The following is a 25,436-nucleotide window of genomic DNA, read 5'->3' on the forward strand; positions in this document are numbered from 1 at the left end:
AGCCAATGTCTAAATGTCCAACAGCTGTCTCGTCAATGACAAATGTTTAACAAAAAACTAAATGAATTAAAAGAAATATTTAACCTAATCTAACCTTAACCCAAAATCGACGTGTCAAATAATTTTTTTATGTCACCAAACGGTTTTTTTTATCTTTTTAATTACCGATTCTTTAACCTAATCTATCAAACATTATTTGCGAGTTGAAATGCTATTATGCTACGTAACGATTATGGGTTCTGATATTTAATTATAACGACAGTAGAGTATAGGCTTCGATTTGTATACTTTATAAATTCTCGAAAAATATCCACTTTCTTGTGTAATCGTTATCATTACAAGGGTCAACTTCCCGAACGGCGATTAGGGATATCCTGTGGGCCACACTGCACCGCAGCCGACTACTACAACTCCTCCCCGACTTCCTTGTCAGCATAGACAGCGTGCTGCCGTGCTTCCTATATATTATGGCAACAATATCGATACAGCGTGGTCGGCAGGGCGCGCATGGCCATAATATACAACATTATGCGCCAACGATAGACGACACACCGCGGACTTTGTGTAGTACGTTGCATATTAAAATGTATTTAGTTCTCGGTTTTTCGGACACGAACGATAAAAAAAAACTCTGTCAACAAGTTAACGTTATCTCAAATGTGCGGTGATGTGTGTGGCGGATTTCAAGTGGTGTATGTCTGTGTGCGGGTGTACAGTGTGCCCTGCGCGTCGATAAAATCCAGGGACTTACGCGGCGAGGGGAAGCGACGGCGGAGGTGTGTGGTGACGGCGAGGGAATCTCGGCGCGGGGCATTGCGCAGGAATGCTTATGATAGTCTGCAAGAAAAAAAAAACAACAACAACTACTAAACAGAAAACCCAAAGAGGAAAGGAGCGAAAATCGTTTACGATCATCGTAGTATATGCAAAACGCGTGTTGAGGGTATTAAGGATTTTCCGTTCATTGTACAAGACATTATACCGACTGTATTATCACACACAAACACACACACACACGCCGATTTACTGTACACTTTCCTTAACGATTATTATTATTATTTTCGGTGCATATACCTATACGCACGCAGGACACGGTTCTGTTTTTGATTTATTTACTCGGGTGATTTTTTTTTTTTCGTTAATAAATCGTTATCCTATTACATGATTTAGTTTACCTACGTGATAATACACCGTATTTATTGTAATAATTTCTCTTTCTGTTTTCTTTAATAATACGTTTTTTGTTTTGTGTTCAACTAACACGTTTTTTTTTTTTTGATAACGCTTCCGTTATTAATCATGTGCTGAACTTTTGCCGATGGAAGGTGAGTAAGTCGAATGGCCTACTGTCGAACATTTAATTAGAGTAGCGTACATAGAGTAGATGCAGTTTCAGTAGATGATAATATTATAATGTTTTTATAGCGTTTAGTCTGTAGTAAAACCTGGACAAAAAACATCACCAGGTGTTTCGATTGTTTTTTTTTTTTTAATTTTTACAAAACATCCTACATAGTAGGTCATTCGGGTTTTTGACCCTTTAAACCACCGGCATTTTTTTTTCGCTGTGACAAAACAAAAGCGCTGTATAGTTATTGCGTTATAAGCATTTAGTATGTTGTGTATGCAACTGGCAGTGCATTTGTGTAGATCAGTACGACCGTCTGATCAAACATTTGGCGCATTCGATGCTAGTTTTTTAGGTAACCAAACTTTTATACAAAGTATAGAATTTCACAATATTAACTTGTAAACTACTTTCCGTTAAATTGTATCGAGTTTATGATAATTATATCGATAATTCTACTCAAGTTAGTAACAAAGAAAAAAAAAAAGAGCTGACAAGCCAGCTGTAACTGATAATATTAACTAACTACCTGTATTGATTGATTTATTGATGAAATACACTACCGCGTAATTATTAGATACAAATTTTGCAATTCTTCCGCAATTAATATTTTGCACTAATTTTAAATCAATGGTTTTGGAGAGCTTTATTTTTTTAATAAATTATAGCTCAGCGATTATAGGAAATATTAACGATGAAATACACTATGACTACATAGTAAACAGGATAACACAAATCCTTCTGTTGAGAAATAACATAAATTACCGTAAGCAAGTAAAATATTTTAATAATATCGTCATCATGTCGTTATTTTAGCAATACTTATGATACAGATTTAACAGTTTTGTGCGACGTATATACATAATGAGCTCTATGGCATGCATGCGTCCACCTACATTGCAAAACTATTTTGTTAAAACAAAGCTAGAGGGCGTTAGTGTTATACTCTTACTTATAACATAATAATATTTGATGTTTATAAGCACGTGAATACCAAGTTAAAACAAATATTTGATACTAGAATCAGAATGTGTATTTTAATAAATGTTTCCCAGGACAAAATCAGTTACATTTAATGACTGTATATCATGGTCGTAATTTCTAATTAGTATTAAATCTAGGACGAGGAACATTTTGGAGAAACGGGAAAAATATTGGATTAGATAACTTTTAAAATAATATCAAACACTTTAAAATGTACAGTTTTCTAGTAAAATATTACTGATTTTTCAATGTTATTAAAGTTATTTGGGTTTAAATGTTATTACGGAATGTAGAGTGCAGATGTCTAATGCGTACGGAAAAAAAAATAATATTTCCCTCCACCTTTGAAAGTAAATATTTAAAAATGGTTATCGACCAGTTAACATTTTCAGCAAATTATTCTTATTTTAAAAAGTTAACTCAATATGTACGTTAAGTTTCGAAACTTATTAGCGTTCTGGAAAAGACTAGAGTTTGAAAAATTGATAAATAAGTCACTTGTGGAATTCATAAATACATTTTAGATAAATATTATTATACTAACAACTTATTAGTTATAACTTTAAATGTTTCCTGAATCCTGAGTGCTATCGTACATAAAACCCAATCTGCAATAATAGTTGATAATACTATTAGTCACGTAAATATCCTTATTATAACCGATATATTGCGCTAATGTTGTTTCAGGTGTCAACAAATGTTTCTCGAGTTCATTAAAAGAATCATTATAGAGTCTAGTGACGGTTATATTTCTAAATGATGGGACATATAGCATTTTTTCATAACGGGCCGATGTTATGGTGTCCTACCGTGTCTTTATTGATTCCACGATTGGACAACACATGTTATTTATTTATTTAACACATTATTAGCTACATCGTTAGTAAAATTTTCAAAACTTTTAGCAGCTAGCAGAACGGTTTTATATAGTATATTATTATTTGTTAGAACTAACGTGTCAACAAATTCCAATGCATCGCTCATAAACTTAAACGTCGACGAATCTTTGTCCATTTTAGTGAGTAGTATAATAAAGCAATAATAAAACAAGTATAAATTACTTACTTTAGATTTACCTCTACAAGTTCTTTACCCAAATCCTATGCAATACATGAACTCGATTACTACACATCTGACTAAAAAACTAACTGTATATGTATCTACAACGCTAGAGAGCGTTAGTGTGTTATAACAGATGTAATAATGTTCAAAATTTCTACCCAAATATCTTTAACATTAATATCAGAATATCAATTATTAATGCTTGATTTTATCAATCAACTTGGTAATGTAAACAAATTAGATAAAAGTTGTATTATATTTTTAATTACAAAAGAGTAGTGTACCTCCATCCGAGATTCAAAAAGACAAAAACATGTCCATTTTGAACGTATATAAATATGAATCTCACTTTACAAAATTGATAGAGTTTTTAAAAATTCTTAATATATTTTTACCATACATTTAATTTTTATGTTTACAAATACCTATTTAAGCGTCGAACTTGGTTTACGAAACTAAAAGATTGAAAATATTAATTCAACGAATTAATGTTTATATTCTTAAAATTTTAACATAAGTTTAAACTTTAAAATATACACAAAGGTTTTTGAAATATTAGTAAATCGAAAAATAGTATCTATCATCAACGGGCAGTAGTATTCGTACAATCAAAAAAATGTTTGTTAAATTATTTTTTAGAAAAAAAGAGGTTTGTCTTATAAGTATAATCAAATTTATACAAAAGTGATAAACCCTTACACAATATTATTTTAGTATTTTTTCACTGATATTATTTTTAATCCGAGTGTAGATATTAACTCTAACTTTTTTAAGTTTCTATGTGGAAAGTGGCAATTGGTATTGTGTATCGTGTACTAATGGTGTAAACTGAAAACCATTAGTTTTTTGTAATTACGCAATGAAAATTTTAAGTGAAGGACTGTATTAAAAACAGTAAACGGTAAACTAATGAATTCATCTGTATGTCTTATGTGGGTTTATGAAGTTGAGATAAATGGGTTTTTAACTAGTGGTTATAACAAATTATTACTTCCCATAAGCGTTGACGGTTGTTTTATATTCCTAACCATAAAAACATAGAATAATTTTTATTTAAGTATCTATTGGCCGTAAATTAAATGTAGAGTTTGCATAAAAATAATGATGCAGGATTTTGTTTAGTTTTTATAGATTATTTTTTATGAGTTCACTTCACACTATAATAATTAAATTGTCTTTAGATAAACTTATAAACTTTTTTATAAACCGTTCCAATAATTATACTTACGTTTTAAACGTTAAAACAATTATAGTTTGAAAATACATTTTTATTATTAGAATTAAGGGTGTTATTATATCTTAGTGTCAGCGGTAGTGCTTAGGAATTTTACCATTCGTTATTAAAGGATATTTTTAAATTTTATTTTAAAGTGCTTTTAACTTTAAGTAGTTTTAAATACCCACTAGCCGAAATTATGTATTTATATTATATACAACTCTAATGGTTTTACTTTTTAATTTTGGTAGTATATTCATAACAAAACAGTTACAACTTATAATTTTAATAGTACATTTTACTATTTTAGCTGGACGAATAATGAAATATTATACCAGACTATTAAGAAAGTAATAACTATAACAATAATATTACATTTTAGTCTTTATGTAAAATTTAATTTTTTTTCTTATTCTTCTGCCGAACAAGGACATGTTATCATACAATTTTGTTCATTCATATGCTGGGCTTCGTGAAATAAATATACACAACTCACAAGTGCAAACAATTTGTTGACAACCTAGTATTTATTATAACGTCAAAACCTACTTGTTTCAACTTAGTTTAAACATACATAGAGGAGTAGTATAAATGTTGTTTATGAGTGTGAAATTATATCTAATGTATAACTAAACTGTAATTCTAAAATTACAAACATGTCCTTCTCAAAAAAAAAAATCATAAATGTATAATACTGTAGTTTCTACCTTTTTAAATTTTATCAGCAATTTTCTGGTCATTAAAATATCATAGAAATCCAAACTTATTTCCATTTTCGTTTATTGCCGTTATTCGAGTCAACCCGAATCGTGATCGACTATGATCGAGAGTATTAGTTGTATAACCGCGATTGAACGTTTTTTTTATTAATAGTTTGGTAGATTTGACGTCCATAAATAAAGTCTTACAATGAATTATAAAAAGACCCTTAAAAGTATGTATCCAAAATTGGTTATCGACCAGTCAATATATTCAGTAAATTATTAAAAAAGTTAGTTAAATATTATATACGTTAACATTTTAAGTTTTAATGGTGGTCTGGAAAATACTAAAATAGGTAAACGTCTAGTAATTTTATAATATTGTATAATACTACATACGCAACAATGTTTTCAAAATAAAAAACTACAAAGTTACAATTTATTATTTCCGAGAAAATTAGTGTTTTACGTTAAAATTGACGACACTGTATGTAGTGCGCCTTCAACTGTGTTGTCTCCGAGCAAGTATCGACTATATTATGTACATCGATTAAGTATTGTATAAGACCGACAATAACGTCATCAATGGCAGCATTGAAGAACCAGCGTGATAAAAGTAAAACAAAAATAATAGCATTGCCGTTTAATATCGCGAGAGACATTTCCCACACGTTCTGCGGCTTAAAAACACCGATATGTACTCCCTCGCAAATTGTCTTATTCGTCGAACCGAAAATACCAATTATGCTTTTGCCCCAACTCGTTTTTCGTTTATAGTTACTATTATATAATATGAAGGACACAGGGGAAGAACGGTAGTAGTCCATTTATGAACATTTTAGAGTAAAGCAAAACCAAAGTTCGTGAATTCCTCTCCCTCTTACATAAGAACAAAAAAAAAATCACATTGAATGCTATCCTAATAAAAAATGTATTTATTTTAACAATCTATTGACATAAATAAAAAAAAATTAATGGCATATATTGAAAAAAACTATTTGAAAACGATTTTTTCCATAGATTGACTACTACCGTTCTTCCCCTGTGCCCTTCTTATAATATTAATAAATTTAACAAAATCCGAGAACTGGACCATTAGACTATTAAAAACGCAGTTTTTTTACGTTACACCTACTAATAAAAAACCCCATACTGTTTTGGTTAAATATACTCTGAGCTCAAAGTTGATAGTTGATTACACTAACTGCCGCTGTTTTTTCTTTTATACCTAATTACCTACTGCAGACAACCACGATACAAACTCGAGTCGTGAATAACACCTTTCGGACTGTCGAGTGTGTAAAAAACACTGAGCACATGACCTACATGTGCAAATGAAAACTGTTTTTTTAATATTATTCCCATCGGACGGCCACCGGACGACTTTCCTCGGTAAACCACTCTTCCGCTATAAAGCCCAGCCCCATTCAGAATAGTCTATAATATGTAACCTTCCGAATGCGCCCGTCCTACCCTAGAGCGTATGTCTTCGAACGCGGTTTGCCAAGTCTATAAAAAATCCCACTGTGGACGGATATCGTGCAACACGCGAACGCTGCTTCGCTAAAGCAACAGTCATATCACGAAAATATTAACATCCCCAAGGTATTATATTATAACATACCGACATATTTTGATTACCGGCATTCGATCGCCGTCCGCTCTATATTCAAACACACGAGCACTGACGTATAGGCACATCCATACCTACTATGAACATCTTAATGTATCACATTTGACTATCATTGAGAGCATTTGCCAGGCTATCATCTATAGCTTAGGAAATTTGCCTTCAACGTGCACAAGTGATTAAACGGGACGAACCCGCTACATATTAAATGCATGCAACCTTTCGGATAGGAGTGTCAACAGATCTGATGTACCGTACACGTTTGCGTTGCATTATGAAAATCAGTAGTAGACTAAGTAATAGCACCGTTATTCCTGCCCAGACAAAAAGCTATTGTATTTGTAGTCGAGACGCTTTCACCCCCATTACACTGTCATAAACCTATCTTTTCGGATCTGTATACCGTCATTTACCGCAGACACAAACCAATCAACTAAAACCCAGCGTCAGAGTTAAACCGCGTAGTTTTCCAATAAAAACAATCGCGAAACAACCGAAGAATTCGATACGGTTAATTCTTTTCAGCGAATTGCCGTCCATCCAATTTTCTTAACTCGGACACATAATAATAAATCTCGCGGGAAAACTCGAGCTTGCGTAGCGTGTTGCTAACAACACACACACGATCCTACATATGTACAATAATATGTGATTAGTATTAAAAGTTCATACAGCCTTTATCCACGAGACTTCTAATGAAACAATCGTTATATTGTTTATCACGATCGTCGAGGGTGTGCATTATAAATTGTTGTACAATGTCTCGTACACACTATTCGGTTATCCATTATTTATCAGTAGAAAATTGAAAAGATACCGGTCGTAAAACGCCCGACGTTAAAACTATAGGCAATCGCATATGCTTATTCGAATAACGCGTTTATTAATCATAACAATTAGTGTCAATTTTCCATAGAGAAAACTCAAATGCTGTAAAAAAAAAAATGATTTTTTTGTGACTAAAGACGGATTAGGTAAAAATAAGACTACGGTCTTAGAAAATGAAAAGGCTTCATGGGAAAAATCACTGATTATTATTGTTCAGATCGAAAATCCTTGTTGAAAAGTTAAACGTAGGTAACATACTGGTCAAAAATATGTCAGGCTTTTATTAATTTTATTATCTATTCATCACATGTGGGCATTGATTTACTACGCAAGCATTAAATTATTTTAATTTAAGTATAATATATGTATGCGATTTAATAAAAGCGTACCGACTAGCGTTATTAAAATTTCAAGGTGTCCATAAACGTTTGTCATTGGCATGGAAATAGCGTTCACAACATACCATTAATAATTTCTATATTATTGGATAACAGTTTTGCTATGGCATCTAACCCAACCCGATTTCGATTCTTTAACGTCCTCATACAATTATTATTATAATTATGTTTACATAGTACGAAAAGAAAACGTCACAATAATATCGTTCGTTCACAATCACAAAACTTAAATATTAAATTTATGTTATTTTATTCTTGATTCGACAGCTATAACAAAGCATTAAAAATACTGTTACTTATGAGCTTTTACCTTTCGTGTTAAAAATCAAGTTCGCTATGAAACTGATCGATTTATTTTGACCAACCGTGTGAAATCAACAACTGTTAGACGCAGTGTTTACTGTTACTACATAGTATATGTGTAGAATATTATTATATACACGTATAGAGAGTACTTCATTTGGTCTATACACATATACGTATACATAACTAGTTAAAATACACCTTTCGGTTTTTTTAATTTCAATACAAGTGTTTCGAAATCGACTAATGCAATACAGAGGCGAGAATATATTTTTTCTTTTTAATGTAGGTGAGCAAAAACGATACTTGGACGCTACCATAAATCATATACCTGAGTATAAATAAATATATATATATATATATGTGTGTGTGTGTGTGTGTGTGTGTATGTGTATTATAAAAGAAGCTATAAAAAAGATATAAATATGTTTTTTTTCGCACCGTCTGTTTGTCATTTGAAAAATTATCATTTATCTTGCTCGAACGCGTACTTACTCGAACGAGCCTCCACTTGTAGCAGCGATATAGGCACTTACTATACTAAACTGAATAAGCCACTGTACGCTTAACCACATCCCCGCAGCTGTAGTACACACATATTGCTAGTGTCTTACCTTTGTATAATACACGGTGTTTACGGCGGTTTTCTATCTATAACAAATGTTTGTAGAAGTCTTGAGTCGATGAGCGTTTGGTTTAATTTCATTATAGTGTTCACAGTCGAATGAATAACATATACCACCCAGAGTTGCTACATGTACATGCGTATACTACTTTCGATTAAATCTTTTGAGACACGACATAGACAAAGTGCCTATATCGAGTACCCTGAAGCCTTGTCGTCGAACCGAGGAGGCGTTCATTGTTTAAAGTTTGGCATTCGAAGACGGTGATGGAGTGTCGTCTGTGTCGAATGGCCGTCAACCGTTTAACCCAATTTCGTTTTATTGTTTTTATGACGACAGCGGTTTAGTGGGAAGCGAAAAACGCAAAAACGATGACGCCCACCTTACGGCCAGGTAATCCGTTACGCCGGAACTAGTCCCAGCTTTCACACCGTCATCTGCTAGGTATTTTATTAAAAAAAAAATATGATCCTCGCCGGAAAGTATAGAGGGCGAAGTATTATGATGAATAAAACCGCCAGAGGTTATTTTTGTGTCGACGACGATAAGCCAGGCGCAGACTAAGGATTTTCAGTTTTCCCGTCACGTCTGCCGGTAGCATAAAGGGTGGTCTGGGGACAAATAATAATAATGAAGGTCCTACATCAATAACCCTATTATAACCGCTTGAAGTATACGAAGTCTATGTTCCTAAGGAAAGAGCGAAAAGCGTGTAGGCCGCAGACCTATACTTGGAAGACGACAAATCTCACGTTTCGATCAAAAACGTAATCGGGTTACCCGCTCTAAATTGTGATATATTCAAATGCACCAACATACTAATAATTACTATACACTTTCTACCCGGAATGGGTGAATGGTAAGGATAACAATAAAAAATAATAGATTTCAAAAATACTTTAAGATATTAGGTTGCAGAACACATATTCCACAAAAATATTAACATCTAAATATAACTACCACTCATTTTGAATAAATTTAAGATAAAAAGGAAAAAACCATTTTCAAAATAAAACTTGGCTTGGTTGATATTTGCGGCTATCCTCAAAATAAAAGTCATGTTCATAATTCAAAATATCTTAAAAATAAATTATCCTTCCATATACGAAAAAACTTGGAATTTTCATTTATAATAAACATATTTTACTGCACGTGTCAAGTCTACAAATTTCCTAATGAATACATTTTCGTCGTATAATTCTCAATTAGCGGTCTGGAAAAAAAATAGTGTTTTAATTAATAACTGATCCACTATATACCTAGCGTATTATACATTTATACAATTTCAGTCTTTAGCGCACTTTAAGTACGTCTTACATAAAACCTAAAATATTATTTTTTTCATAAGAGCACACGCTTTAAATACATTGTTATGGAGATATAACGGTTTACTGGGCGAGCTAAAAAACCAACGACGTCTTGCCTATGTGCAGATGTAGCAGATGTAAGTATGCAGACCGCTTGTCTACATATTTTTTGTTCAATGATAATATTGTCCTGACGACGAGAGTCAATAACGACAACGTGATACGCCCAGACTTGATTAGTGTACAAAACGATTAATAACACTTATATACGTACAATTACTTATGTATAATACTTTGTCGGTTGTCTTCTCAAAAACTGTTGATCGCCAACGGCCGGCCAAAAGGGACATGCGCTCGTTCGGGCTTTTCCACATAACACGCCTGGCGACCATAGACGACAGCTAAGTAGAAACAGTGCCGCGTTGGTATAATAGCGTTTAACAACCCCGCAGTTGTTCAGTATACGTTGGGGCCCTCGTGCTCGTCGCTTTCCTTCCGTCTGCACCGCATTAGTATACGAAATGTGTATTAGACATTGTAAATTATAATATACTACAGTCTGGGCGTATTACTTGCACTCTTTTAAAACACACACACCCTCAAATACAGAATGACCGGAATCGTGTGGCATGAGACAACCTGTTGACCGCCTTCGTGCCCGTTTCGTCGTACAGAATTATTACGTTTGTTCTATACTCTCGCATACATATTATATTAACATTGTACTTAATAGTTATGGATCTAAGCGATCATAAGTTCAGGCCGCAGGGTTCGACCGCTATTAGGAACCCGAAAGCCGCGACAATGTTTTGCCAACGTTCTTGGACGCTCGTCGAAAACGATTTTCGAAAAAGAAAAAAAAAATAATTCGCAATTGGTATTTAATTTGGTAAACGCCGGTTTTTTCTTTATGTCCATCGAAATCAAGTGAGTGAATTTTCAATAACGCGCATTAACGTTTTGAATTATTAACGAGTACATATTACAGTCGATGCGGATCAAAAGTTGTGTTTACGTCCCTATTATACGCCTGTCAAAATGTTACATAATAAACACCGCAAAATTAAAATCATATTTTACAAGTAAATGTTATTTTATACGTGTAGGTTACGGCTGTATATTATTGGCCGGGTATTTGCACACGGTCTTTTGCCTAATGGATTTTTAGAAATTAAAAGCTACTATTAAGTGCTCTGTTTATAAGGCAATTTCATATAGATAGGCGAGTGTTTATATATACGCCTATATACATTAACGGCACGCGTAAAACGGACTTTTCTAAGCACCTAATGACACGATTGCCATCGAGGGCGAGGAAACTGGGCTAGTGCAAGATAATAAAACGACAGAAAAGTCATTTTCATCTAATTGAAAATATCTAGTTCTAAAAGCAAGTGTTACGTCTTGTCCTATCGTTTTGCATTTGTGGAATACACAATAAATTTGAATTGACATCGCTTAATTACGCAATACCATAACGCATAACATTTTAAATATTTTCTAGTATAATATATTATAATATTTAAATGATATTTAAACAATATTTTGTAAATAAAGTTTTCGAAACATTGAATTTCGTTGTAAAATGTTTTTAAAACGCAAATATTAATATTTTGATTATAGGTAATGAAAAATAGTTGATAAAAGAAATAAAACTATTGGATACAAATGTTATTTTTCGATGTAAAATACCTCAAATCGAAGAATTGAAAATGTCAGATTTGTAGACTTGGAATTTGGTATACCTATCATATAGTAAACTATTATAACCATTATTTAGATCAACATTTAAAAATTATTTATCTGAAACTTTTTTTTTTTAACGAAATAGTATTATTTCTAACAATATGATATAATGTTACTACATATCTTAGTTGTCTAAAACTTGTTGAGTGGATTTAGATTGATACATTTTTCAAAAATACATACTATTATATTTAACTTCACATTCGTCAGTTGGTGTTTTCTTTATTTGTTATCAACTCTTAAATTGGGTTATGTCATTCCTATACTAGTTTTCTCGTAATTGAGATGATTTCATTTACCTATCACTAAGGTTATCATTTATTTGGTGGTTTCCTCATACTTTTCACATAGCTGTGCTATTTTTAGTACTAAATTACTTCCAGATTTGCTGCCTTATCGTTACTAGTTTCTTTTATTCGCTTTTTATGGTGGACAGCCGATACCTCATTTCTACTATGGAAAACAAGGATTGGTGTATTACGGTTATATATGATGGATTTACATAAATAATACATCATGTTATTAAGTGATTGATAATAATCTTGATATACCCAATATATTTGAATATATTCGCTCCTTACGAAAACTAGCGTCTAGCAAGTATCAAATTGCCAACATGTTCGTTGGCAACACTTTTGCATGGATAAGCACGCACTGTTGAAGTGTACTTCTTCGTGAAATTTACTTAGTGCAAACAGACTTCAGGAAAGTACTTTTGTAAATTTATAGGCATATCGTTACAACTTAAGGTCCGTGAATACCTAGAAAAATTGAATGAACTATTGTTACCTTTAAAAGTAAGTAACTGATGTTTTCAACAAAAAATAAAACTTTTTTTAAATACCAGCTATGGGTTGTATAAACATGGGTTATTAAAAGTAGCAACTATTTTAATATTACACACCTCTATATTTGACGAGTTGAGAATTGAAAATACATAAAAATAGAAATAGAAAAGCTATCAAGTATTACAAAATGTAACCTCTTGGGGTTTTACCAATTTTATTATGTACATAATAAAAATAAAAATATGATATATTATATAACATAAACGGTATTGTTTTTGGTGTCAGTAAAGCCTTGAAACCCAAGACTTTTCGAACATATAAAACAAATTTGAATTGAGTATTAAATGATTCTTATCTAAGTTTTTCTTTACCATAAACACCAGTAACTGGAGCATATATTATGTATATTCAGACACTAACGTACTAGGCGAACTGTTAACATATAATGGTATATGACATTATGCAACGTGCATATCTTATAGGTCGTTTGCGAAGCGCGATGATGACACAATAACATAATAGATTATGATATTTGTTTTTTTTTTTTTATTAAATTACACAAACTCCGTGTACATTACAGGGATTTCGGACAATATAATCTTATCGAAAGATCGTTATGGAATATATAATTATTAAGGGACTAATGCATAAGCCCGTGCGTTAGTCTTATTACCCGTACCTATTAAACACTAAGTTCGTCAAATGTCAATACAGCGTATAGGGTGTTTTTTGAGTTCGGAAATGACGTACTAGCTGTAAATTCAGAATACAAAAGCTAGTTATGTTTTGTCCAGCGAAAAAAAAAATGCCAAAGACATGTGTTGTTTTAGCTTCAGTGCGATAGTTGAGAAGGTATTGGTTTTATAATGATGTTTTTTTTCGTTCAGATTCTGTTATTTTCCAGAGTGAAAAAGTTTCAAAAGTAAAGCCCTAAGTGAAAACATCCTCAACCTGAGTTGAACTCGACCCGGCCACCATGTATGCGGCAGCGGGAGGTGCGTCGCTGGCCAGCAGGCGGCATAAGCACAAACAGCGAAACACGGCTGATACGGATGCTTTGATACATCAGCAGTTCCAAAAACGGTTCCAACAGCACCAGCAACAGTATGCACCCGCCTCGATGGACCATCACCTGCGCGCCTCTTCAACGCTTACTCCGTCCACGCCCATAACGCCATTCGGTCAAGTCCGGCTGCCGGGTCCGTTCGATCCCGCCGAGGTAACACCCGATGTAGTGGCTTAACCGGCATTTGTTTTTGGGAAGGGGTTAAGAGTCAGGGTCCCCCTGACAAGTTACTAGATTGGGAGGTTGAGTGGTTGCAGCAAACGAACGCTTTTTCCATAATATTCTTATGTCACTCCTTGCACGAAAATGGCGACAAATTTCAACGCGGAATTTCCACTTTCAACGATAAAGTTGCCTCGTTATTGCTTAGACGGGTGGAATTCAAGTGACACCATCACATCCGCCCATGACGAGGCATCTCCACCGTGGAAAGCGAGAAACCCATACAATCACATAAAATCGATCGCCGTTATTATGTACGTATACTACATTGTATCAATGCTAAAAATAATCGACTGCCAGTACAATGAACCTTCATTAATTAGCGCATATTCCATACATTTTTCTCACTAAATTTTCAACCCTGCAAGTGTTTCGGTTTTGACAATCGTCACGTTTTGCAAACAAAATCTCTTAATTATTATTTTAAGTGTCCCCCCAAACCATAATTTTTATGGATTTGGTCACTTTATTTTTGTATGGAAGACCGCGTGTTTCGTGTTTGCGAACACTTGCGAAGACCTGCTAACGTTGTAGTACGTATATCGTGTACTATAGGCACTATAGATATATAAGAGTAAAGATAGTATAGATAGTGAAAGTTTCGTGACGTTTGAATAATATTGTATACAACATATCATTTTTTGTACGCTTTTACGGTTGTCGGTAATGGGTTTAATATTTGACGAGCACTTCAGAAGCAACAACGCAACGATCATATAGTACAAAATCAAGATAAAAATTGCCATGGTAAACGATCGCACAGGCTTACGTTTTATACTTAAGTACAACACGTGGGAAGGAGAAAGTCAGTACATTTATGTACAAAATGTCGTATACTCATTGTCCACTACGAACCTTCAGTCACGTGAAACCGATTATTCGCATTTAACTGTCCGACTTAGGTCACATAAGGTTTTGTACAACATTTTTCAACCCACGCGATCACAGCAAAGACATAAAATACAACGCGGGTGCTCTTTCTTATCTTTGACGTCCAAGTTTTGCTCTTTACTATCGTTTACACTATACAGTTGTAAGTATTCAAAAGGATAACGCATCGAGTAATAGCTACAAAATCGTTGAAAACGGCATTTTAAATTTATAATTCTTCTTTTCCTTTATGAAAGGTTAATGCCGATTAGTCCAAAAGCCAGACCCTTTCAGTGGCGTTTAAATCATAGGCGCGACTAGAGCTCAAATATTGGGGGTGCTGAAATTATGTCATCCTCGCAAATATGTAATTCACAATTGTTTTTGCATACACATATATATTGGTAGAAGCGACTAAAAAATATGTTTACTGTTTTTGTTAAAAAAAAAAAAACACAAATTATTTTTAAATATTTTTAAAAAATACCTAATAAATAAAAATCTCATTATTTTTCGGATTTTCCTAGTATTATACAAAAAGTCGCCTAAAAATGTACAACAGTATGATATGTTGAATTTTTCAAAATCGATCAATTCGAACGGGCGTTAAGTGTAAGGTGAATGGGTTTTGATAGTCAATCGCGTTTACGGTAAAATGTCAAAATTGATAGATCGTTTTCGGTTTGCTTATAATATACTTTTCTTTTCGTTGGAGCTTGACATTTTGTTATGTAGTTTCCGGCGAAACGACGTTCGACCTCACCTTATACATGCTTAAAACAACGCCAAACTTAGAGTACAGTTCCGGATATATTAGCAAAATCGACATTTTTTGCACGCGCGACAGTGAATACAAATTCGGCCGGCGTAAGTACTCTCAAATGTGTCAGATAATTTTCTATGAATTGATGAAATGCATATTTCAATGTACATACTTACGCGTCGATAAAAAAGTCGAAGAAAAATTCCCGAACAGAGCTGATTTATCACAGACTGACAACCGTGGACCTAATACCTTTGAGACACTCGACTGGACCATATACTAATTACGGTTTAATTGAAACGGTTCGGGCAAGCGTATATAATAATATACATTAATAATTGAACATTGAAATCCGTCTCATTTGTTTTGAAACTCGAGCTAGTCGCCACGATGGTTCCTTGGTTATCTGCTCGGAAGTAATGGCACTTCAGAGGGTATCAACGGCGCACGATAGGTCGATTAACAAATTATAATTATTACAAACATTTTTACCATTCTTTAGCGTAGCAATTTATTGTATTATGTATAAATAACAACAATACATGGATAATTTATTCGCGTAGAATAATAACTCAGCGGCATCAAATAGAATAAAATTATTTCACAACTGTTTGCATTCAATGCAGTGTTCGACGTTGTGACTGACTTCAATTATTCTGTTTACCCGTAGAGTTAAAGGGGTGCACTTTTCTCCACACAATTCTATCGGTATTCATTATGTAATCTGTGCATTAGCTACCCCAAGCGACCACCGCTGTATATTAGCATGCAATCAAATTATAACACACGCCGCGCGTTATGGACATTTGTTAGTAATTCAAATACAATGCATAAGTGATTGCATTTTAAATAATTACTTAAAAGAGTTGCTTTGTTTTTATTATTTTACACGATAATTATTATTTCGCGTAATGTACTCATTGGCTTATGACCACACAGGTTTGGCGTTGCGTGCTTACTGCAATGCCGCAACAGTACATTGTGTTGTGACCTATATTTTAACTAAAATAACTCATCAACAAGTCATGATCAAAATTTCCGTATTGCCAACAAATATTTTTATGAACACAGTGCCAGGACAGTGATCGTTTGAAAACAAACTGGAAATACCAAATGATTCTTTAACAATAAAAATGCCGTCTCACTTAAATTTCTCTTTTATACAATGTACATTTTTTATTTGAAACATTTACTTCAATCAAAAGTTTAAATTAATCATTACATAACTTCATCAAAACAACTAAATTGAGTTTTATATACTATTTGGGTTATTATTATGGGAAAAATCAAAACGGCGAAACGAATAGGCAATGTTGGTACTGTGGTGTAATGAACGTTAATAGTATGTTGCTACGCAATAATTGTGTTGCATGTCTGCTATTGTACTTACTTATAATTATTATTTTCAAAATCGTACAAATAAATGAATTCTACTTGTAGAAAAACATTAGGGCATCATTTTTAATTTTGAGACATTACAAGCAAGCAAACGCATATTATTTTCAAAAAATAATTTCTAAAAACACGTTAAGATTTTTCTATTGAGATAGTAGGCAAATTGATCGAAATCAATACGCGCTGGTTTAAGTGTGCTAAAGTAGTTTTTTATGTTGTCATTTACGCCGATAAAATATTCATGTACCTAAGCCATTAAAAACCAAATCATTACACCACATCTATCCGGTTGGGTTATTGTTGTTAGCGTTATTGATCGATGAGAATATTTAAATAGGCATCCATATTTTATAGGGAATCTTCCTCGAACACTCGACACGGTAAACATGTTATTATTGTCGGTATTAAACTTATTATTAAAATTATTTATTGAAATATGCACCGAGTCGACAGCGGAGTACAAAACAACAATAGTAATTAATTGATACCGTCTCTAAATGCAAAAATGCCTAGTGGGAAAATTCTTGAGACGCAACCGCCGATAATTAGGTAAAGATTTGTACTGTAATTGTATTCCAGTGAGCGGCAAAAAAAACATAAATGCATTAAAAAAAATAACGTCGAGGCGAGTAACTAACACTCTCCCGCAGACTTTTTTCCTACTGTCACACTGTGCACACTATCACACACTACTATTATAGTATTAAAATATGCAATATGCCCGCTTATAGTGTATAGGCACACTGTATTTTCTACAATCATTATTACATGTTATTATAAATGCTATTACAATATTTTGTGCTGTGACATTCAAATAACCTTTTATCGGGGCTCTACACTTTTTTTTTTTTATAATATTATAATTAACGTACCATCAAACAGGTTCTGAAAATAATATCATACTGTCTATGTAGGTGAGCTTTTTGTTTAAAATCAAAAAGCGTTGAAGAACGTTGGCAAAACATATATAAAGCGCAAAATGGGTTCTTTTTTATATTATTTACAATTATAGCTAAATCTGAATAGATTTCATGGTATTTTTAAGAGGATTTTGGCGCCGTGCCACACACGTTAACCTATAGAGTACCTATGATAATTCTTATAGGTCATGCCAGTACCTTCAAAAAATTTGCTACATTCGAAAAATTTCATTTTGACTTTCATATCACCAACACGTTTCCCCCAAGATCAAAGTATTATTTTTAAAAGTATTTTCCAGTTACTCAAATTGTTTTAAATATTTGTGTAAAACATTAGCAAAATGTTTTATGCCAAAAGATCTGCACTCGGACGAGCGTTCTGATTGTAGCGCGCCAACATCCTCTTATTGTCAGAAAGATAACATCAATCTTGATTTTTTAGCCTGTTGTGTTCCACCTTTAATGTGATACCGTGTGATTTACAAACAACTAGGTGATGTCGTTGTTCAGTCGTCCTTATCTGTCTGTCAATCAAAATTTAACTTAGCGTCATACTACGGTCCAAAAAATAATACAAACAAAAAATAACCAGTATCAACGTGTAGCGCGCGACAAACACCAAAAATGTCTTAGACGCGCAAAGGGTTAAACGCCGCACCGCAGTAACATGCCGACCGGCGAAACGGTGGAAGCCATGTTACCCGCTTGTGTGTACTAGTGATGGCCAGCTCTGGTATGCAGGCCGCACTTTACATACGAGAGAGGCAGAAGATCCGCGTGAAAAAGATCCGCCGGGATAGATTTCAGTTGCCGAGTCATGTGGCAACCAAAAACATTGCTCGGTTCCCAGAATTCCCACCTACCACGTGGGTAAGTATTGAACAAACTAAAAAAATCTACACTGCTTAAAAATATTTAAAGCTTACATTTATACTTCGAGGTAATAACATGTTTCGCATATTTCGCATATTATTTCGTTCTATCCTATTAATCCAACTTCTCTTCGAACTCAAAATTACCATATTTTTCCAACTTCTCTGATTTGAATTTTATTTATTATTTTCATAAACTGTTACACTATTTTCTTCATTACTGTTTTGAAGTATACAATTTCACTCTAATTTTATTTGGATGTTTTTCAGAATTTTAGCATAAGTTTTTTTTATAAATTGATTGGAGTTCGTATAGAGTTTTTTTTTGAAATATGTACATGGTTAACTACATGGACTACGCCTATATATTTTACAAATTATCTGGAAGCTTTTCATCTTCCTTCTTCAGGGCTTTGTTGCGTGCCGGTTACAATGTAGTTCGCTCCTCTGCTGCCTATAGACTGAAGCGATCTTGTCCTCGGGCGTAGTTCATATATATCCGATGCATGTTCTATCCCCACTATTCTTTTCTTGTTACATACCTTATTGTTTGTCTTTCACTGCCGCAGGTTCTACCGCTGCCACCAGCTTCTCCTGTCCCATCGTTCTACCCCCTCTCCGTGGCTCTTCTCCCCCTCCCTCTCCGCCTGTTGTACCCCTTGTGTCCCCAAGTCATCCTTCGGATAAACATCCAGAGAAGTGAAGAGAAATAGAGTAGAGAAGAAGGAGGAACGTCCATGAAAAAACGTTCTCGGTCATTTAAACCAAGTTGGTATCGTACCTTTATGAACCTAACCGATCGCGGTTAGGTTGATAAACGCACAGTCTTTCGTCAAAGGCAATTAACGGATAAAATATAGTAATTTAAAAATAGCACGTGTACCTTGACAGATGATCGCAGAATTAATCCAAAATATTTAGGGTAATAGTGACATGATCAAAAACAACCGACTGCTATATACATTTTTCATCGCAATAACTTTTAACACATGCTATGTCCTATGATGATCATTGCTTTAGCCTTTCTATGTAGAAGAAGAAAAAAATTCGAAAAACACTTGAGCTAATTACAGAAACTGATCGTGTTCTGGCGGGAAGGTCTTTTGTGTTTTACGGTAAATTACCCGATTATCGAAATCACTTGTTTCGAGGTATTCGTCTAGGCAGTAGACCGTTTCAAACGGTAAAACTGCTTTTTTTTTGGGCCTTGGATCGCTTTTTATTCATCGAAATAGAAAACCAAAGTTATTTCGTTCTATCGAATAAACGTATTCTAATACGTTATAGCAAGGCCTGTCGAAATTGCGTTGTTACAAATTTAATAAAAGATCAACCATATTATGTTAAATCAGAAACGAAACTCTTATTGTTCCTTCTAAAAAAGCATCACCAAAACTACCGAAGGTTTTTTTTTCCCATTATGTGAAATGTTTTAACGAACAATTCGTCTCCAACTATTAGACGCCATTAACCTCTGTTTTTTCTTCTATAATTTAATTCGTATTTGTTGTACATACATACCTCGCGTTCGCTCCGAATTCCCAAAGCATACTCGATATAATTACATTGTTTGAAATTCCTAGTTAAACTACTATACTATCACACTAAATGCATTGCGAGTGCCTATAATGCCGTCGCGTTAAGCTCGGCTTAGTCGTAGGCGATAAAAGGGCCACCAAATTAATTCCACAATTTGCAATAGCTAGAACAAAATTTGTATCCTTATTTTGAAAATTTAGTACAAATCGCGTGTAAATTAATAATTGTATTCAATAGAAATTATTAATTTGCCAACGACATTTTCAAATATTATATTGTTGACAACTAGTAAAAAACACAAGACCTATTATTTTATAGTTCTTATTTTTCCATTTCTTACTCTTAATACTTATCTAATGAATAAAACTTCAAAATACGTTTAAATTCTCTGAATAAAACCATAAGTTAAGCATAGTTAAGATTGGGAAATGCAAGGTGAGTCACGTAATACTTATCGAATGTCATGAGCTCAGATCAAGTGGTATTTTTTTCTTGTTTTCTTTAAGACTTCAACTAGTCTCTTAATTTTCTTTTCCATCAAACCGAAGCACAAAAATTATACATAATAAAAAAGATTTTGCAAAACCTATACGGAAATTATGCTTCAAAATAAGTATGTTCTTATAAAACATACTGTGGCATAATATTTATTATTTTGTGTGCATTTCGGATAAGCTCGTGTCTAATAAAACTTTGATGGAACGCCCACCACTATACCCGTACTCGACACATTCCTAGCTGTTCTCTACCGAAATGCAATAAAAATACCTCTGAAACTATATAATTATATTCAAATACAGTTACCGTTAAGTCCAATTAGCACGAGCGCGGTTATTTAAATATGTGTAAACATTTTTGATTTCCTCGCTAGCATTCGTGACCAATTATTAATTTTATGTAAATTTGATTCCTATAATTAGTTGAATTGCCAGTGTGAGCTGGAAACAGAACATATTCTTTTGCTAACATAATAACTAATTTCATACTAAACTTAATTGTGATTGTTGCAATTCTACATGGTTTTCATTTTCCCACATAAAAAAAGGTTTAACCTAATCAGTCTGGTGGTCATATGTATACATGTATCTTTACTCTTAATGGTGTACTCAGCAGAGCTGAGAATGAATTGGTAAAAAATGTTTTCCATCGAACGAAATCTAGAAATAAACTTTAAAAATTATCATATTTTTCAAATTTTTTTTTTATAGATTTCAGTGCAAGGATAGCGGAAACTACTAATATGTGTATCGTTCAAAGTAGACAGCTGAAGCCCCGTGCCAGTTGGCTTAGAGATTATAACCCCTTCCCCTAAAAAACAAATATCTGAGTACGCTACTGCCTTCAATCCTTACTCGGCGGTCAATCGTTGCAACTTGCACTGTAATATGAACTAGCTGTAATGTTGTTGTTTATTATGGTTTTCGCAGAATAAAACAGCAGGGGCGTCCGTGGCTTGGCCGGGACCCGTTGGTCAGACTCCGGACAGCGAACTAGGTACTGCACCGGACGGTTCCATACTTCTTCCCTTACCTGGCGATCCGCAAAAGAAATGGACGAAAAAAAACAAGGCAAGTAAAAAATAACTAAACGAACATAACAACAATCTCCGAAGATTAAACAAATGGCTTCGAACAAAAAGTAACGAGGTGGTTTACTCTTACAGTGTACACTACTCTTGGAGTAAGGTATATAGAACTGTCCAAAAAGAATATAGATAAAAATATTCGGTAAAAAAAAAATATCCATAGGCATAAAAATCCAAGTAATAAAATGTTTTTTTTTAACCGGTTAACATATACAAAATTACATAATTATAGGTAGTATTTAAAAAGAGTTAATCACTTTTTTTTCCGTCGATTCAATATTTCGCACCCCGAGATAAAATGGTTCGCATGCCTTATTTTGCAGGCTGTTTTTGAGTACTGTTTTCTAACCGTGCCCGCAAATGAATTCCATTGTCGATTTTCTCATCGCACGTCGTTCCACAATGCAAACGTTCCGAATTTTATAAGTACAATATGCCTTAGACGTTGACGTTTAATATTATCTCGGTCACACGTCCTTTATAACTGATGTTTGGCATTTTTTAATAACGGCCACGAAATCGATATCGGCGCTTTTTCGTTTACTGCATATTAAATAATATTATAAGTATGTGAATTGTGGACCGTTAAACGTAAAGCCTTTATAAAGAATAGACGTAGTGTTTTTGTAGGTACTTAAAAAAAAAAAGTCACGCCATTCGCATAATAACCCAGCGCATGTGTGTGTGTGTGTGTGGTGTGGGTGTTTGGAAAAAATCAGTGGGTACGTGACATTATTTTTAAATGTAGATTCAGTGGTGCAATATTATTTCCGTTATGAGAAAGAGGAAATGACGTGCTTTAGCTTAGATTTTCAACCTGTCCGAGCCACGTCAAAAGTAACGGCGTGTTAAAGAGGAGGTACTTTATTTAAAACGAAAAACTTTTTCTAAGGAAAGTCTATAATAAAATGGATACATGTACTACATTGTAGTAATAAATTAACGCTGTTGGAAAAAATAGGAGTCTTGATAAAAAGTCAACATTTTCAAGAACAGGATTTAAATACAACTAGGAACAATATTGGTTCTTATTACTTCGACAGTTCGACTAATAAGCGAAAAATACTTAATGTAAAATATAAAAACTTAATTTTGAAAAACAAATTTCCCTATACTATTCATTGTGCCATATGAGTTAGGTAAAATGGTCTTCTCAAGTGTAATTGGCCGCAAGAATCATAAATCCAGAAACTTTTGTAGTATTTTAAGAACTAGATTTTTTTAATGCACTTGTTTTGTTGCTCCAATGCTAATTAATACGACCGTATAGCAAAACAATAGTGCTCCTACGAGCTTCCGAGTAACACACAGAAAATTGTATGTGGGTGTTACGAGGTTTCTCATATCGGCTGATTGAGTAATTATTGTTGTTATGTCATGTGCACCGCACCGAGCCGAAAGTTTCACGACAAAAACTTTGCGGAACGCGGTCGTTTAAAAACTCATTATACTTAACCGCAGCGGGAATGTGGTATGGTGAGCTGGCCTGCGATCGGTTTTTTAATTATAATTTATAACTATAATGCAATATCGTTGTAAAATTATTTTTTAATTACACCATGTCGCTGTCGTGTAGATCCACGACGCGTTGTCGTTCGGCGACAGCAGTGGCGACCGTCGCCTGTACGAGCTGCAACAAGGAGCGGCGGCCAACACGTTGTTGTACGTGGGCCTGTGCTCGGTGGCGCTAGGGCTGATCATATCGTTCGTTGGCACCGGCGAGAAGGGCTTCAAGACCGTTCAACTAAGGTTCATCGGGCCCGGCATGATTGTCATCGGCGTATGCTGTTGCGCCGTCCGCATCATGTTGTGCTTCTGCCCGGCTTTTTGTTTCAAGCGGCGGAGGCACAAGGGCCCATCCGGTAAGATGGCCGAGTTCTACAAGTACATGCCGTTCCGCAATCACCCACTGGCGGCCGCCCCGGCTACCGAAGCGGTGCCTATGACCGTCCTAAAGCCGGCGCTCAAACGTACGTGTGATGCGGCGGTAACTTCCACGGCCCCTACCACGACAGCTAACAGCCAACACTTACAAAAGTGCCAACAGTCGGTAAATAAGCATATACGTGTACATGGTAGAGTATAAAAAATACATTTTTTTTTGGTTAAATAAATCTCGAAATAAAGCTATTCGGACTTGCTAGTTAGGATTGTACAGTATATTGAATTCAGATATACTCCGCATATGTATAATAATATATATTACGTATACACACGCGCATATCATTTGTGGACACAAACGTCGCTAGTTCTAATCGGTTTTACTCATCAGTTTTTTTTTTTTTGTGTAGGTCATGCGGCCGTTTCCCATGGCCACGCCTGAGGCCAGTCTGGAAAGCAGCCTAGAGCACCTGATCGAAGAAGACGACCATTTGTACACCAAGGACGAAATGGACTCCAAGAAGAATCTGTCGAGTCTGAAATCGACCATCACGTTCGAGGACTCGCTGAACGTGGGCACCGAAATGATGGTCAAGTCGTTTGAGGAGCTGCACGACACGTCTTCCTTGCCCGGCGGTAGCGGCGGCGGGGGGCCTGCAACAGTCGACCCGCAAGAGCTGGTACTGAGCGCGGCTAATCTACCAAAATAATCGCTTCATCGTATCGGAGTCCATGCACGGCTGGACGCATTTGGCTGTGATCGATGTACTCGTACTTATGTATAATATTACTGTACAGACTTGGGAAAAATCTACATTTGTACGGCACAAACTCAAATAATAACCCCTAAACGCAACAAAAATACATAAACGACACTTGTAAACAATTTAATATCTTTCTAGATTGTATTGTTTCTGATTTACGTGTAAACGGATAAACCATAAAGGTCTAGAAATTAGAATACAGTCATTACTAGTATTGTACGACGCGTGTAGCCTGTAGAGTTCAAAACCAATATAGATGCAAGTTACAACGTTTTGTAAATGTTAAGTTTGCGTTAGGTATAATAAATGATAATAGTGTACCTACCCACGAAACGGGTCGGCCAATAATTGGTATGTACACCAATAAACTATCCATAGCATGTAGAATATCATACCATACATCTCAATCTTATTGATAACTGCCGACTAATTATTATTTAGTGTTTACTTGCAAATGTTAGTGTTACGATTAGTTATGATCATGATCATTATGCAATTTATAAATTATATCAAACGTTTACATTTATTATTGTTATGACTTATGAGTGAAGTGGTAAAAACACAAAAGCAATTATATGTTTACTTTTGTTGACCAATGAATAAAATATATGTTTTAATAAAA

At 34.3% G+C, this 25,436-nt stretch overlaps 1 protein-coding gene across 5 annotated transcripts; it reads left to right on the forward strand.

Annotated features, from left to right (window-relative positions):
* The first annotated feature begins 517 nt into the window (after positions 1-517).
* On the forward strand, positions 518-25,376 carry LOC126832955 (uncharacterized). Of its 5 annotated transcripts, none has more exons than XM_050564022.1 (5): positions 518-1,325; positions 13,825-14,156; positions 22,012-22,152; positions 23,746-24,219; positions 24,461-25,376. In XM_050564022.1, exons 2-5 carry the CDS (start codon positions 13,914-13,916, stop codon positions 24,758-24,760), a joined length of 1,158 nt encoding a protein of 385 aa, XP_050419979.1. In that variant the 5' UTR covers positions 518-1,325; positions 13,825-13,913; the 3' UTR covers positions 24,761-25,376. The 5 variants fall into 5 exon arrangements, with proteins under 5 accessions (XP_050419979.1, XP_050419978.1, XP_050419980.1 ...); XM_050564021.1 differs by having other exon boundaries at positions 13,842-14,156; XM_050564023.1 differs by having other exon boundaries at positions 13,852-14,156.
* Positions 25,377-25,436: the final 60 nt, after the last annotated feature.

Source organism: Adelges cooleyi, unplaced genomic scaffold, assembly GCF_023614345.1.
Source record: "Adelges cooleyi isolate 19-005CV unplaced genomic scaffold, UGA_ACOO_1.1 ACOO_flye_CR_arks_rails_tigmint_CR_PRNA_167, whole genome shotgun sequence".
Taxonomy (NCBI): Eukaryota; Metazoa; Arthropoda; class Insecta; order Hemiptera; family Adelgidae; genus Adelges; species Adelges cooleyi.

What these genes read in the sequence shown, in the direction of transcription:
- LOC126832955 (XM_050564022.1), top strand. Translation starts at nt 13,914, where the DNA reads ATGTATGCGGCAGCGGGAGGTGCGTCGCTGGCCAGCAGGCGGCATAAG. An exon ending in AATGGACGAAAAAAAACAAG is followed by an intron (nt 22,153 to 23,745) that starts GCAAGTAAAAAA and finishes GCTGTCGTGTAG; the next exon opens with ATCCACGACGCGTTGTCGTT. An exon ending in TACAAAAGTGCCAACAGTCG is followed by an intron (nt 24,220 to 24,460) that starts GTAAATAAGCAT and finishes TTTTTTGTGTAG; the next exon opens with GTCATGCGGCCGTTTCCCAT.